Source organism: Benincasa hispida, chromosome 10, assembly GCF_027475165.1.
Source record: "Benincasa hispida cultivar pf3 chromosome 10, pf3_genome.v1.1, whole genome shotgun sequence".
Classification (NCBI taxonomy): Eukaryota; Viridiplantae; Streptophyta; class Magnoliopsida; order Cucurbitales; family Cucurbitaceae; genus Benincasa; species Benincasa hispida.
The window spans coordinates 4893674-4907841 of NC_143487.1; the positions used below are offsets into that span (position 1 = coordinate 4893674).

Below are 14168 nucleotides of genomic sequence, written 5' to 3' on the forward strand. Positions count from 1 at the left end.
TTAGACAGAGGAAGATGGAGGAAGATCGACGTTTTTGAAGGAAGAAGGTTTTGGATGGAGGAAGAAGAAGGGTCGGGCCGTTTAATGGAGAAGGAAGTCATGTACCCGGTACACGACTTAAGGTAATCGTGTACCCGCAGTCAATGCTGCATGACTGCTACAATGGCAATCTGCGCGTTCTAGATCAACAGGCACTCGTGTATCGGGTACACAATTTAAAGCTAATCGTATACTGGGTACATGATTAAAAAACCTATTTTTGTCAATCTTTTCAACCCTACCCTATTTTTGCTAATATATTAAAATAACATTATTTAAAAAAAAAATCTTAATCCAAACGAGTCTAAATACATTTTAAATTATTAACTTTCCTATAAGTACTTATAAAGAATCAATTTTTTTTACTCTGTTTCCAAGTTATTTCAAACACATAGGTAAAATACTAATTTTTTTTGTTCCAAAGGAAAAAAAAAAGTTACAAGATTAAAAATATATTTATATAGTTTCATTTCAATATGACCATTTTAGAATAATGACAATTTAAAAAAAAAATAAAAAAATAAGGGTAGTTTTTAAATACAGAAAAATAAATCAAAATATTTATAAATACAATAAAATGTCTATCCTTGATAGATTAGTATCATCTATCACTAATAGATATTGATAAATCACAGATAGACTATGACATTTTGCTAAATTTAAAAATAGGTTCGAGAGTTTGACATTTAAAATAATTTCTCTAAAAATAATCATTATAATTTATAATTAAAATGTTGTCTCAAACAAAATTTTCATAAATACACTAAAAAAAATCAAAATACAAATTAATCTCGAACTTTTTCCAACCAAACTTTTGTTACATGAAAAAAGTTATTTAAGAAAAGGAAGAAAAAAAAAAAAAGGAAAAATAAATCCATTAAGAGTTTAGGAAACAGACGTGGACTTCATTCGATCCAAATTTTAGAAATGGGATATTACCGGGAAAGAGTTCGGCTTTGATCCGTTCTTTCTCACTTCAAGTAGTTCTTTGAGCGTTGATGAAGCTTCCATTCAGCGGTGCACTGAGATTCATGGAGCGACGTCAGCTCTTCGTTCTTATTCTCCTTCTTTCTTCATTCTGTTTTGTCGCACAATCTGATCAGGTACTCTGAACCGTTGACTGACATCCATTTTACGGTTGAAAAAAACGAAGAAATACGATCTTATTCGTGTTTCGATGCCAAAATTTTACTCAATTGGATTTGCGATTTTAATTTCTTGAAACATGAATCTATTTCTCACGCCATCTTTTCTCAATCATATTTCAGTTTTGTGACGCTGGTATTGGAATCGATAAGTCAACATGTGGTATAGCATCATCGTCGAAGCTACTGATAAGGGGTGGAACTGTTGTGAATGCTCATCATCAGGAGGTTGCTGATGTTTATGTGGAAGACGGGATTATTATTGCTGTGAAGTCTAATATCAAGGTATGTTTTTATTCATAACACGGTGAAGCAATTCACTGTGATGACTGATGCGAGTTTGTGACTTCAAAAGCTTTGGTTATGAATGGCGATCTGTTACTCTTGATCTGTGCTGTTGAATATTATGTTAACTCGCTTAATTGCCAATAATAGGTTGGGGATGATGTTGCGGTCCTAGATGCCACTGGAAAATATGTCATGCCAGGTTAAATTACAATTGTTGCTTGTTTCCTGCTTTTAAGTTAGTAAAGCATGCCTTAAGTGTATTGGCATCAATTTTAATGAAGGATATGTATAGACACTTCAATCTCCATTGGCTACCCTACTCAATTGCATCCTCGATGCTCCCTTTCTTGTAAAATTTTCAAAAAATATTGTCTCATAAGAGTGCGTCAGGTTATTTTATACCATCATTAAAATTCTATTGACTGCGATACCCATAGCTTCACATGTTTCTTTGAAAAATTAAACGCCTTCAGTATCATTATAAATGAAGCGCGGGAAAAGAATGAGCAGCTGATGTTGTATATGATGTAGTTTTGCACGCACATAGGCATTTTTTTGGGCTTAGTCTATTGGATTATGGGAAGAGAGAGGAACTCTCGAATCTTGTCCTCGATACCTACTTCTCAAAATTTTCCTCTGAATATGAGCAAATTCTTTCAATACATGCATACAATGGATGTCTTATTCCATCAGGACTATTTGAACCAGTTCGCTTTCAATTTTCTAGTTCATTTCTAATCTTAGAATCAGCAAAATACACGGTACATTTTGATGTGGTTGATTGAAATTTGAAACTTTCTTCCCCTGGAATTTTGGCAGGAGGAATCGATCCTCACACACATCTTGCTTTCGAGTTTATGGGTACTGAAACAGTTGATGACTTCTTCACTGGGCAGGCTGCAGCATTAGCTGGTGGAACGACCATGCACATTGACTTTGTTATTCCAGTGAACGGAAGCCTATCAGCAGGGTTTGAATCATACAAGAAAAAAGCAAAGAAATCGTGCATGGATTATGGTTTTCATATGGCAATCACAAAATGGGATGAAGTTGTCTCACAGGAAATGGAAATCATGGTGAAAGAGAAGGGTTACTTATCATTTTTCACCTTAAGCCAATAGACTATGGATCAAATTGCCTTCATCTCGAAATATCATTAAAAGTTTTCTCATCAATATTCATTCTTCACATTTTCTGACTTTCAGGGATAAATTCTTTCAAGTTCTTCTTAGCATACAAGGGGGTGTTAATGATCAGTGACGAGCTCTTGTTACAAGGATTGAAGAAGTGCAAATCTCTTGGTGCCTTGGCCATGGTGCATGCTGAAAATGGTGATGCTGTATTTGAAGGACAGGAGAGAATGATTGAACTTGGTATAACTGGTCCAGAGGGACATGCTCTTTCACGGCCTGCTGTGGTAATTAAAAGAAGAAGAAGAAAAAAATCTATTGAATGCATTTGTGCCACTTGCTTGTCACTGTTATCTGCTTGCTTTATTATTGGATGAGACTATTATTTGAATTTATGGAACTTTTGGATGAAGTTACTCTTTTATGCACATTATTTTACTGATTATTTGTCTGGTTGAACTCATGGGTAATGGACGGTTTATTTTTGTTAATTCACTTGCCATTCTCCGTTCATGGGTATTTCTTTCTTTGTGTGTGCTTGAAATTAACGCAGTTAGAAGGAGAGGCAACTTCCCGAGCAATCCGTCTGGCTAGTTTTGTGAACACTCCTCTATATGTGGTTCATGTTATGAGCATTGATGCAATGGAAGAAATAGCCAAAGCTCGAAAAGCAGGTGCCAGATTCTATTCTATGTTTTAAAATTTCTATGGTATATTTAACTGACAGTTCTTAATGAATCAGAATCATCATAGTGTACCCTGTAGTTCAATGAATTTATTACTTGTGTCTATTGGTTTAGGCGTGCTGCAAACCAATAGGTCTATGAACATCTTCAAAGGCTTTTTCATTTTGTCCAACCCAAATTGTCCAAAAGGGTGCACAAGTAGTATTGCACTGAAGAACTTTGGCTGTGTGCGTGAAAAGGTGGCTTTTAAAGTAGGAGAAAAAATCAAAGATCCTTCCTTTTGAAACCTTTGTGTGGTTGGCCTTGATGTCTTTATTTTAAAAATGTCTTTTTACCCCTGGTTCTCTGAATCAAATGCAATTCATGTGACTGAAATGTTCGACTCGCCTTCTCACATGGTTACTGGCTCCTCTATTTTTTGCTGCCATCTGTTACTGGCTCCTCTATTTTTCCTCCTCACGAATTGTTATGATCCTTCTCCGTTGGAATTATTTCTCTGCTATATGACAGTCTATTTTCTTGGGCTGGCAGATAACTTTTATTTTGTGCTGCAGGGCAGAAGGTAATTGGAGAGCCAGTTGTTTCTGGGTTAGTTCTAGATGAATCTGGGCTTTGGGACCCTGACTTTGTCAACGCAGCCAAGTAACTAGCTGTTCTAGTATTTCTTGTACAACCTTATCCTTATCGCTATATTGTTTTTTTCAAGTAAAAAGTCTAATGCATCACGACCGTATCATCGTCAGGTATGTCATGAGTCCTCCTATTAGACCATCGGGACATGATAAGGCCCTTCAAGCAGCACTTTCAACTGGAGTTCTGCAGGTTATTATAACTACGGAAATGAAACATTTGCTATACTGTCGTTGAAAATGCCTGACAAATTAATTTAGTTATGCTATCATGCAAATTTCAGAAGGCTACTATTTACAGCTTGAGTTCTGGTTTCTCATTGTGAATGTGTGTCCTATGTGAGCGTATTTATGAAAAATTAAGATCTCCAGAAACTATGTTAGTATTGTAATCCTAACAGTTGGGTACATTATTGCAACATTTTAAAATCTCCATGTTTAGATGATGATTATTTCTCAACGTGCTTATAATTTGCAGCTTGTGGGAACCGATCACTGTGTCTTTAATTCTACACAGAAAGCCATAGGGATCGATGACTTTCGAAAAATTCCTAATGGCGTCAATGGTAATTGCTATAGATATTACCTTCTCTCTCCCTCTGTCTCTCTTTCTTCCTCTTCTTTTTCTAGTGATATGACAGATTAGGTGGTCTGTATTAGCAATCAACGTGAGATCTTGAGGACCTGGATTTAATGCATATCCAATTCAATTATGATACTTTCTTTGCTTCGATGTTTGACAACTTGGAATCTTCAGGTATCGAGGAAAGAATGCATTTGGTATGGAATACAATGGTGGTAAGTTGTACGTGCATTTATTTTATTCTTTCAGAATATACAATTAAGTTTGCATTTTCTTATGATTCTCATCCAGAAATCTCTAACATTCAGGAGTCTGGTCAAATATCTGCTCGTGATTATGTTCGGATTACAAGCACTGAATGGTATGTGGTCTTGTTTGAAACACTTCTTTTTTCTTTTCATAAATCAAACAAAAAGTTTGCAACTTGTAAAAAAAAGAAATTGTTTCTTGTTCGCGAGAGAGAGAGAATTACGAATGGTATGTGGTCTCGTCTCTATTTAATGACCTCTAGAGGAACTCCTTGTCCATTCTTATTTTTAAAGTGGTTTTGTATAACTTTTTATTTGTTACCATAGCTTAACTAGTTAAGGCATGTGCCTTCGACTAAGAGATTAGAAGTTTGAATTTCCCCACCTCTCATGTTTTGGCACTTATTTTACTTAGATAAAGTGTCAAACAACTTTTGTTGCCTACATTACACAAGGTGTTTTAATGTTTACTATTATTTACTCAGTGCTAGGATTTTCAATATCTATCCAAAGAAAGGAGCAATTCTTCCTGGATCTGATGCAGACATAATTATACTCAATCCAAATGCAAGTTTTGAAATATCTGCAAAGGCTCATCACTCTAGAACTGACACAAATGTCTATGACGGAAAGAAAGGGAAGGTAGAAGCTTGAAAACCATACTGCAGTTCTCTTATGACAATAGAATTATGTGATTTTTGCTTGCTTTGTGCTATAATTTTAAGAGGTACGAATGGATAATGTGGTAATTAAGTTAATGTTAGGCTTTAAGAGACAAGACTCGACATCTTTAAGAACAGCTTATTCATAAATCATAATTTTGTGTGAATTCCTTTGAACAACCGTTAGAAGGGAGTTAGTTCTAATTTAGTAACAACCTTGGGGCAGATACTTTGTTAATTAGGAGTGACAAAAGAAAAATAGAGTTGTAGTGGAGAAACGGGAGGGAACTCTAAGAAAAGAATGGGAAAGCGAATCAATTGAATTATATGTGAGCCTTGTAGTCAATTACCAATAAAGTATACTTGTACTCGATTCTGTGTGAATTCCTGTTATTTTATTCCTTCGTAAATTTTCCTTTGTATAAAGACCACTTGATCCTGGATTTTTTTTTTCTCTCCAGAACCATGTACATTGGCCCTATTTTCATCATTATACTTGCACGTATTTTAAAATTCAAATTTGCTCAGAATACGAATTCAAACTGTAGATAATCGCATACATATCAAATCTTGTCCAATAGATCCTTTTTGGTGCACACTACTTGTCGTGAACTTTGTCAATGTATGCATGCCCATATTGAACTGTTTAATCTGTTCTAGTCATCATCACATGCAATATTAACACAACTTTCTGGACACAGTAATCTGCTTATGTTTAAGAGCGCACATATTTTTCACAGGGGAAGGTTGAAGTGACAATTGCTGGAGGAAGAATTGTTTGGGAAAACAATGAGCTAAAAGTCGTTCCAGGTGCTGGGAAGTACATAGAGATGCCAGCTTTTAATTACTTGTTTGATGGAATTCACAAGGCAGATGCTCAGTACCTGTCCTCGACCCGTGCTCCGGTGAAACGTTTTCATTCCTCAACTTAAACCTCCAATCATCGTAGTTTGTGAAAACGGGTAGAATAGATGATGGATAGTTGATATAGATGGAATAACCGAGATTGCATGGCCTGTATCCACCATGTAGATCTATAGCAACTTCTTTTTAAGATACTTGACAGGATATTATGTTATAGCATAGTTTATTTATCTTGTTTTGCTCCATGAAGTAAGAAATAAATTTCAAGGTTCCATTTTTATAAGCTAAAGAACCTAAATAAGATGCAGGGAGGGGGGAAATTGATGCAATTATCCATATGATGAACGTGTCTCATCTACACTTACATGCCAGTAAAAAAAAAAAAAGATTCAGAACAGCATAATATGACTAAAACATAGAGGAGTGGTTTGGCTTCTGTCTCGTATCAAGGCCTGATACAACAATTGATGTAGGTCAGAATCTTCTTTTTCTTCTGCTGGATAAGAGAAATGAAAGAGCAAGGATTAAATCACGAATATTTATATTAATTCAATTTTTTTTTAAAAATGTTATGATGTAATTACTCATGTTCCTTACACATTAGTCGTTACTAAAAGATTTTGGTTATCTATTTATTTATTATTAATTTTTAGGTCAATATCAGATCCATCTTGAAATGATTGTAGGCCCCCAATCCATAAGGTCTATTCCAGGCAGGACAAGAAGGGACTTTTGCCCTAGACAAAGGCTGAAGGGAACGCGCACTGCTGTAAGAGGGAAGGGATTGTCTTTATATATTTTGCTTTAGGGTAGAGGCCGTTATCTTGAATTTTATGTAGGAACGTATATGTTCTCAGGGGAGAGAAACCAGCCCTCTTGAATGTGCTGGGAAACTATCTGTTCTTGCTTATTTCCTTACTTTGTGCTGTTGGATAACAAGGAACTCTAAATAGTGATCGTAGAAAGTTATCCTATCAATCGTATATTGTATATCATAAGGAGTATCCTTATAATGATCTTAGATAGCCTGCTGTTATAAATAATATCACAAATATCCTTGTGTTCATTGTATGCTTGAACAAGACACTACTTTAGGAAGAACTGTAGTCTTAACTTTTAGATAATTGTGCATTACTTTAAAGTAATAGCTATGGTTAAATTTGGGAAAAAGCTCTGATTACTGGAAGAGGGTAACTTCACAGAAGGCTATAAATGAAGTTGCCACCATCATGGATGATATAAAAACAACCTTCCATTAAGGGGATAGATACAAGCATACAGCAATTGTTCCTCAGCCTCAGTATCCAACAGGTACTATGTTTTATACATATTTTCTTCAGCTTCTGGTTTCAAATATTACATTCGATTCTTGTTTAATTTAGGTTTGCTTCATTAAGTTCAGAGTTTGGATTAGCTCGTTGAGATGATCATAGGTTTGTTAAAAGACTTTGAGAGAACAGATTCAATCTGTGGCCACGACTACCCATGATTTGATATTTTGTTAGTTTTTTTTATGAGTATACATGATTTATGTATTTTGTGAGTTTTTTTTATAAGTACTCATTTCCTCGAGGTCGGAGGCCCAAATCCATCATTTTTCAAATTGTTTGTACTAAAAAGAAAAAAAAAAAAATGGAAGTGCTTACTGGGACAACAGAGTCATCTGCTGGTGGTTGATGACGGTGGTGGTGATGGTGGCGGTGTTGGTGTTGGTGTTGGTGTTGTTGTTCATGGTGGTGATGATGTCGATGATGGTGATGTTTTTGGTGGCGATGACATTTACCCGTGGCTGCCATTAACTCTCTTTCATTCCCTAGGCTTGTTCTTTTGAACTCAGTTAAGTCAGTTTTTCGCTGTTTCCTGTCGGCACGAGCTTGAGTAAATACAACAGAATAATTGCTTGCTCCAGGCGCATTGTGATCCCACCCCCCAAATTCTGGAACTGATCTCCACCTATTTTTCTGCATAAACACACACACACACACCAACCAAACTTTCAATTACATTTTCAAAAGGAACTCATCATATCTCTCTTCCTCACCTCACCAATTTTTGTGATTCTGATTGATTTTTATTCATTATCGTTGTTTTTGCTTTGGGATTGATCCAGATGCAAGAGAATCAAATAGGAAGATAATAAGAGAAGAGTAATGATTAGGTACAATTAATTTCCATGCAGTACTTTTTTATACATGATAAAAAAGAAATAAAAAGATTATTTAAAAAAACTGCCACATGGAAGATATGGGAGATTTTTATTGCGTATGGTTGCACCCAAAATTTTTCATTACTTTCTATTTCAGAAAAGAACTATGGACGTTCTGGGTGAAAATTTTATAATTTTTTGCCGGAAATTTTGGAAGATTAACATCTCTTGATCAGACTTTTTAACAATTAGTTTCTATAGTTCATTCTTTTACCTAATCTGAATTTAAAAGATTCCCAAAGTTTAATGCCAAACCATCATACATAAATCTAATAATTACCTGCTAAAACATAAATAATTAAACCATGAGCCACAATTATCTTCCGAAAGCTGCTTTTTCTTTCTTTGGAGATCTTAATAATACGACATTACTACAAATATACTGTATAAGATGGAAAAATAAGAGAATTTTCATAGGGACCCACTTTTAATTAATATAGCATTTAGAGCCAAATTGAAAAGTTAGAAAGAATTAAAGCCCAGATTGAACTCCAATTGATTTGGATTTCAAAACATAATCAAAACAATCAAAAGTTAAATAAAAGGAATTGGAATCGAAATAAAAAAAAGGGCATAATCATTAGATAACAAATAAAAAAAAAAAAAACAAACCTCCGTCCGAGCGGCCATAGGGTCTCAAGAGGAGAGGAGGAGGTAGGAGACCAAAAAAGAGAGAGGGAAAATGAATGTGAGAAACCTTCAAATAAAAAAACTGCCATTTCTCTATATATGTTTGTTCTAAATACAAACAACTTCAAAATAGGTACATCCAAATTAGACAAACACCATAAAAAAAAAAACCAAATTCTTTATCTAAAAAAGAAAGGAAGAAAATAAAATTTAACAATCAATTGTGTTCTTCCACCTTCATTTTACTTCCTTGTTAAAACAGATCTCTCCTTTATTTAGCATGAGAGAGCTATGAGGGCAAAAAAAATGAGTACTTTTTTGTTACTCTAATCACATTTTGTATATGATTTTGATGTTTTTTTTTTCCTCTCCCTAATTTCTCTTTCTCATATATCTAACCAATATAAATAAAAAAATCTAAAAAATATTTACATTTCATAGCAAAAATTTTTAAAAGTGTAAAAAAATTCTAAAAGTGTTTTGTACTTATAATACTTGTTGCTTTATAAAGTGTAAATATTTTTAAATATTATTTTATATTTAAAAGGGCTCTTTATAAAAGTTATAATCATGCGATATGGACTTAAATATTTGGTATAGTTTAGAATTGTCCAAGTGTTAATATTTTTTCTCATGGTTGTCAAATATTTTCTCCAATTGTACAAAGAAGAGAGCAGCTGGGTTCTCCATCCAAGTATTATTATTATTATTTTGATAAGTTTCAACGACGATGGTAACTGGCTGGTTGCCTAATGGGCCTAAGTCGGATCCAGCCCACTTCTCTTCGATATCCAAGCCCATAAAAATTGATGGGCCTGCTCGCTGAGGCCCATAATAGATAAATACCAAATTAAAACGACACAAATCACCTCCCCTCCGATATTTCCCGCATTTCGAATTTTCTCGCAGTTTCTTTTCTCTCCCAAACAGGCTCTTTAGAGACTTTCGTCCATGGCCACATTCAGCCTTCCCCGCAAGGGTAATACGAGGCTGCCGCCGGAGGTCAACAGAGTCTTGTTCGTACGAAATTTGCCCTTCAACATTACCAGCGAAGAGATGTACGATATTTTCGGCAAGTACGGGGCGATACGGCAGATTCGGATTGGGACGAACAAGGATACTAGAGGTACCGCCTTTGTTGTTTACGAAGATATCTATGATGCTAAGACGGCGGTGGATCATCTCTCCGGTTTCAACGTTGCCAATCGGTATCTGATCGTGTTGTACTACCAGCAAGCTAAGATGAGCAAAAAGTTCGACCAGAAGAAGAAAGAGGATGAACTCGCTAGGATGCAGGAGAAGTACGGTGTTTCCACGAAAGATAAGTAAAAGGTGTAATATGAAGCTTAATTTTCTTAAGATTTTCTTTAGCAATCCTGGAATTGAGTCAAATTGTTTGTAACTTGAAGTTATCTCTTTCTAGGGTTTCATAGGTGTACTAATGTTCTTAATTGATGGTTGCTATCATTGCTCTGATCATGCCATGATCTGTTTCTGTTAATTACAATTAAATTGTAAGCACTCGTTCTTAACGCTTGTCCGGCCTTTTTCATTTCTCTTATATGGTTGCAGTTCTTGGGTAGTTAACTTCTATATAAATGTCCAAGTTATGACTTTGTGAATATGTAGTAAGCTTGGTATGGTGGCTTTTATCTAATTGAAGTAATTGTGCATATTAGATTTCTGCCATCTCGATGATCTGTGTAGCCATCAGACATCTTACTAATCAGGTTTGGCACTTTAAAGCATTGAATATAATTTATCGTTTGGGATTATCATCTTCTTTCTGAAGTTGATAAAATGGTAGATCAGTGTTTGTCCTCCATTGTGCAAGGAAGAAGTGAATATGAGTTTGCATTAGAAATTGAAAGTCCGCACAACTGTTACGATAACGTCTTTGACGACCTTACTTGAACAGGATCTGTTTTATAGGTTGTATAATTGTCTCCTTTAGTTCTAATGTTATGATAACATATTTGTGGAAATCTGTTTGCGCTTTGCACGACTAGGATCTATTTGGGTTGCTCAAAAGGTTTTTGTTGGGAGAGTAATATGGAGGAAGTTGTGGCAAATTAGAGACCAACCTATGAGTTAGTTAGATAGTACGAATTTGTTATAGCTCTATTTACCTTCTTTTGTTGTATCTATAGTAACTTTCTACTGATGGAGACTTCTTAATTTGCAATGTTCATATGCTTATAAGATGTATTATTGCCTATGTTGGCTGATTTTCTTATACCCTTTCCCTCTATTTGTATTTTGTGAGTGCTTCGGCTCTCTTAGGCTTAGACCTTCTGTGCTGTGCTATCTGAATAGCCCTTGCACAGATGACCTTACAACCTTACTTGAACGAGATTTGTTCGGTAAGTTGGACATCTGTGCCCATGAGTTCTAATGAATAGCCCTTGCAAAACATTGAATGTCATAAATTTATGTTCCATGACCAATATTTTATATTGAAGGCCCATGGTGTGAGAGAAAGTCATCCCGAACAGGTACACACCATGTATGGAAATACGAGTGAAAGTGAGGATATCTATCTATCACTTATATTGACATTTTCTAATATATCAATCTAAGTTACACCTCTTCAGATTCAAGCATATTCTTGTGGAAAACTATCAAAGTTTTAAGGATACTAAGTGCTAAAGGCCTTTTTATTTGCGCTGCTGTTAGGAATTCCTGTGGAGCATTTGAGAAGAAAAGGAAAAGTATCTTTGAGGAGGATGGTTCAGAAAGGAGGCATCTTGTTCGCCCTGACCTAAAGCTTTCCCTTCCATGTTTGTTGTTATATTACAATTCCGTGGGTTTTACTTTTTATATTGATTGGGTTGTATCTTTTACATTCATTGCGAGCATGAAAGAAGATTCTTGAGCATAGTTTAGTTATATATATTAACGTATCTTGCTCTGATGGAATTTCCTCATACAGATCCTTTTGTATATGACGTGTGCTCATTATTGTGTTTGATTTGTGAACTCACAAAATTTAGAAGTACAACGGCTCGATAGGATCAAACCTTCAAGCAAGAATATCATGTCAATTACTATTAGCAAAGTTCACTTGGGTGCAAATTCATAAATTACAAATGAAAGCATTTTCTTTTTAAAATATTATTTAGTGCAATTTTCAATTTCTACCCTTTGGTTTTGAGAGTTGTATCAATTAGAATCTAAAACTAGTAATTGTATAAATTTAAATTCTAAACTTTACATAATTAATTAATTTAGACTCTCAATTTTAAAAGTTAGGGGATGTGAGAGACAAGGAGTTTGAATAATTATAGTGATGGCCTAAAAATTGGGTCCAAAATGTAAAATGGTCCAACTTTTCAAAAAAAGGTGTCAAAATGACTTTTTGCACGGCATGGACAATCTTGATGCAACAAACCTCAGCTAGAGCAAGATCATGGAGGGTGAACTAGAGCGAGACCAAACGAGAGCGAGATTGAATAGTCCGATCGAGAGTTAAAGTGAAAGTGAGAGCGAGATTGGACGAGACAACAGATCTGTGAGGGAGGAGAGCGATGTGAAAGAGGAAAGATGGAGTGAGAGAGGCATGGGATTAGAGTGCGAGAGAGTGAGAAGCTGAGTGAGCAAGAGGTCATTTCGCATGCACAAGGGTATCGTTTTGATAATTTTACTCGAATTTGACGTTAATAAATGATCATTTGGCTTTTGTTTTGTTTTGTTTTTTTTTTTTTTTTTTGGGAAAATTGAGGTCATTTGATATTTTTGACCCAATTTTTGAGTCATCCGTACAAATTCTCCTATGGAGTTGGTTATTATAGTTGGGTTATAATAGTTTGTGCTTAGGGTGTAGATTATTTTGGGTTATAATAGTTTGTGCTTAGGGTGTAGATTATTTTGGGTTATAATAGTTTGTGCTTAGGGTGTAGATTATTTTAGTTTGGGTTGTAATAGTATGTGTTTGAGTTGTAAACTATTTAGGTGTGTATGAGGCAAAAACTATCTTAAGACTTTAATAATTACCTCTTGCTACAATAAATATTTTGAATTCATCAGTTAGCTAAAGTCAACACTATTTCAAAATTCTCATTTGCTAGAGTATTTACTATTTGCTACATGTTTTACTATTTTACATTCATCATTTTTTTTTCTTTGCTATAGTATTTACTATTTTCTTCTCAAATCCAAATAATATACACCCCAAGCACATACTATTAGAACTCAAACTAAAATAATCTACATCTCAAATATAACTATGATAATCCAACTATAATAACCTAGGACTATAATAATCAACTTCTTGCCCAGCCCACTCCCTCCTCTCCCTCTTTTAGTTTGACAATGAAATAGTAAACATTGTAGCAAATAATGAAAAATGATGAATGTAAGATAGTAAATACTGTAGCAAATGTGGATTTTGTAATAGCGTTGATTGTGGCTAATTGTGGAATACTATGTAGCAAGTGGTGACTATTATAGTCTTAGGATAGTTTTTGCCCAAACACATCCTTAGGGGACTTTTGGGACAAGGAGCTGGCCATTATAGTCTTAGGTGTTTGAGATCTCGATTATTTTAGTTTGACTTATAATAGTATATGTTTGAGGTATAAATTATTTTAGTTTGGGAATAAAATAGTAAATACTATCGCAAATAATAAAAAAATGGTGAATGTAAAACAATAAAAACTATAGAAAATAGTAAATATGGTAGTAAATTGGAGTTTTGAAATAGTATTGACCGTAGCTAATTGAGAACTATAAAATAGTATTTACTATAGCAAATAGTAGTTATTATAGTTTTAGGATAGCCCTTGTCCCAAACACACCTCAAAGGTTTTATATAAATGTATACTTTTTTTTTTTTTAAAAGATAATATATAACTTTCACATTTGTATAAAAACTTCTTTAATGTAAATTAAAAATAAAAATACTTGTTTTCCTTCTCTCTCATCTTCCACTACGTGAAGTTGTTTTACTTATTTAGTTGATTTGAGTCGGCTTATTGTTTACCAGTGGGTAACCCATAGGATTGTCCTTTTCGATTTTATACTATACTATTTATCAGGTTAGTAATAATCTCTGATGCC

At 34.5% G+C, this 14168-nt stretch overlaps 3 protein-coding genes across 6 annotated transcripts; 2 read left to right on the plus strand and 1 right to left on the minus strand.

Moving 5' to 3' along the window:
* The first annotated feature begins 865 nt into the window (after positions 1-865).
* PYD2 (pyrimidine 2) lies at positions 866-6557 on the plus strand. 2 transcript variants are annotated; one of them, XM_039045221.2, is made up of 13 exons: positions 866-1142; positions 1308-1469; positions 1620-1671; positions 2292-2561; positions 2678-2889; positions 3156-3276; positions 3843-3930; positions 4032-4110; positions 4396-4483; positions 4675-4715; positions 4809-4861; positions 5234-5390; positions 6151-6557. In XM_039045221.2, the coding sequence occupies exons 1-13, from the start codon at positions 1038-1040 to the stop codon at positions 6340-6342; spliced, it is 1620 nt and encodes a 539-aa protein (XP_038901149.1). In that variant the 5' UTR covers positions 866-1037; the 3' UTR covers positions 6343-6557. The 2 variants fall into 2 exon arrangements, 1 of the variants encoding a protein (XP_038901149.1); XR_005484833.2 differs by having other exon boundaries at positions 907-1142; positions 4792-4861.
* LOC120088135 (RPM1-interacting protein 4 (RIN4) family protein) lies at positions 6525-9202 on the minus strand. 2 transcript variants are annotated; one of them, XM_039045224.2, is made up of 3 exons: positions 9093-9202; positions 7921-8235; positions 6525-6767 (listed from the first exon to the last, which is right to left on the minus strand). In XM_039045224.2, the coding sequence occupies exons 1-3, from the start codon at positions 9108-9110 to the stop codon at positions 6720-6722; spliced, it is 381 nt and encodes a 126-aa protein (XP_038901152.1). In that variant the 5' UTR covers positions 9111-9202; the 3' UTR covers positions 6525-6719. The 2 variants fall into 2 exon arrangements, with proteins under 2 accessions (XP_038901152.1, XP_038901151.1); XM_039045223.2 differs by having other exon boundaries at positions 6525-6770.
* A 768-nt stretch (positions 9203-9970) lies between these two features.
* Positions 9971-12024, plus strand: LOC120089468 (RNA-binding (RRM/RBD/RNP motifs) family protein). Of its 2 annotated transcripts, none has more exons than XM_039046949.2 (2): positions 9971-10442; positions 10534-10734. In XM_039046949.2, exon 1 carries the CDS (start codon positions 10062-10064, stop codon positions 10437-10439), a length of 378 nt encoding a protein of 125 aa, XP_038902877.1. In that variant the 5' UTR covers positions 9971-10061; the 3' UTR covers positions 10440-10442; positions 10534-10734. The 2 variants fall into 2 exon arrangements, with proteins under 2 accessions (XP_038902877.1, XP_038902876.1); XM_039046948.2 differs by lacking the exon at positions 10534-10734 and adding an exon at positions 11787-12024 and having other exon boundaries at positions 9972-10442.
* The last annotated feature ends 2144 nt before the right edge of the window (positions 12025-14168 follow it).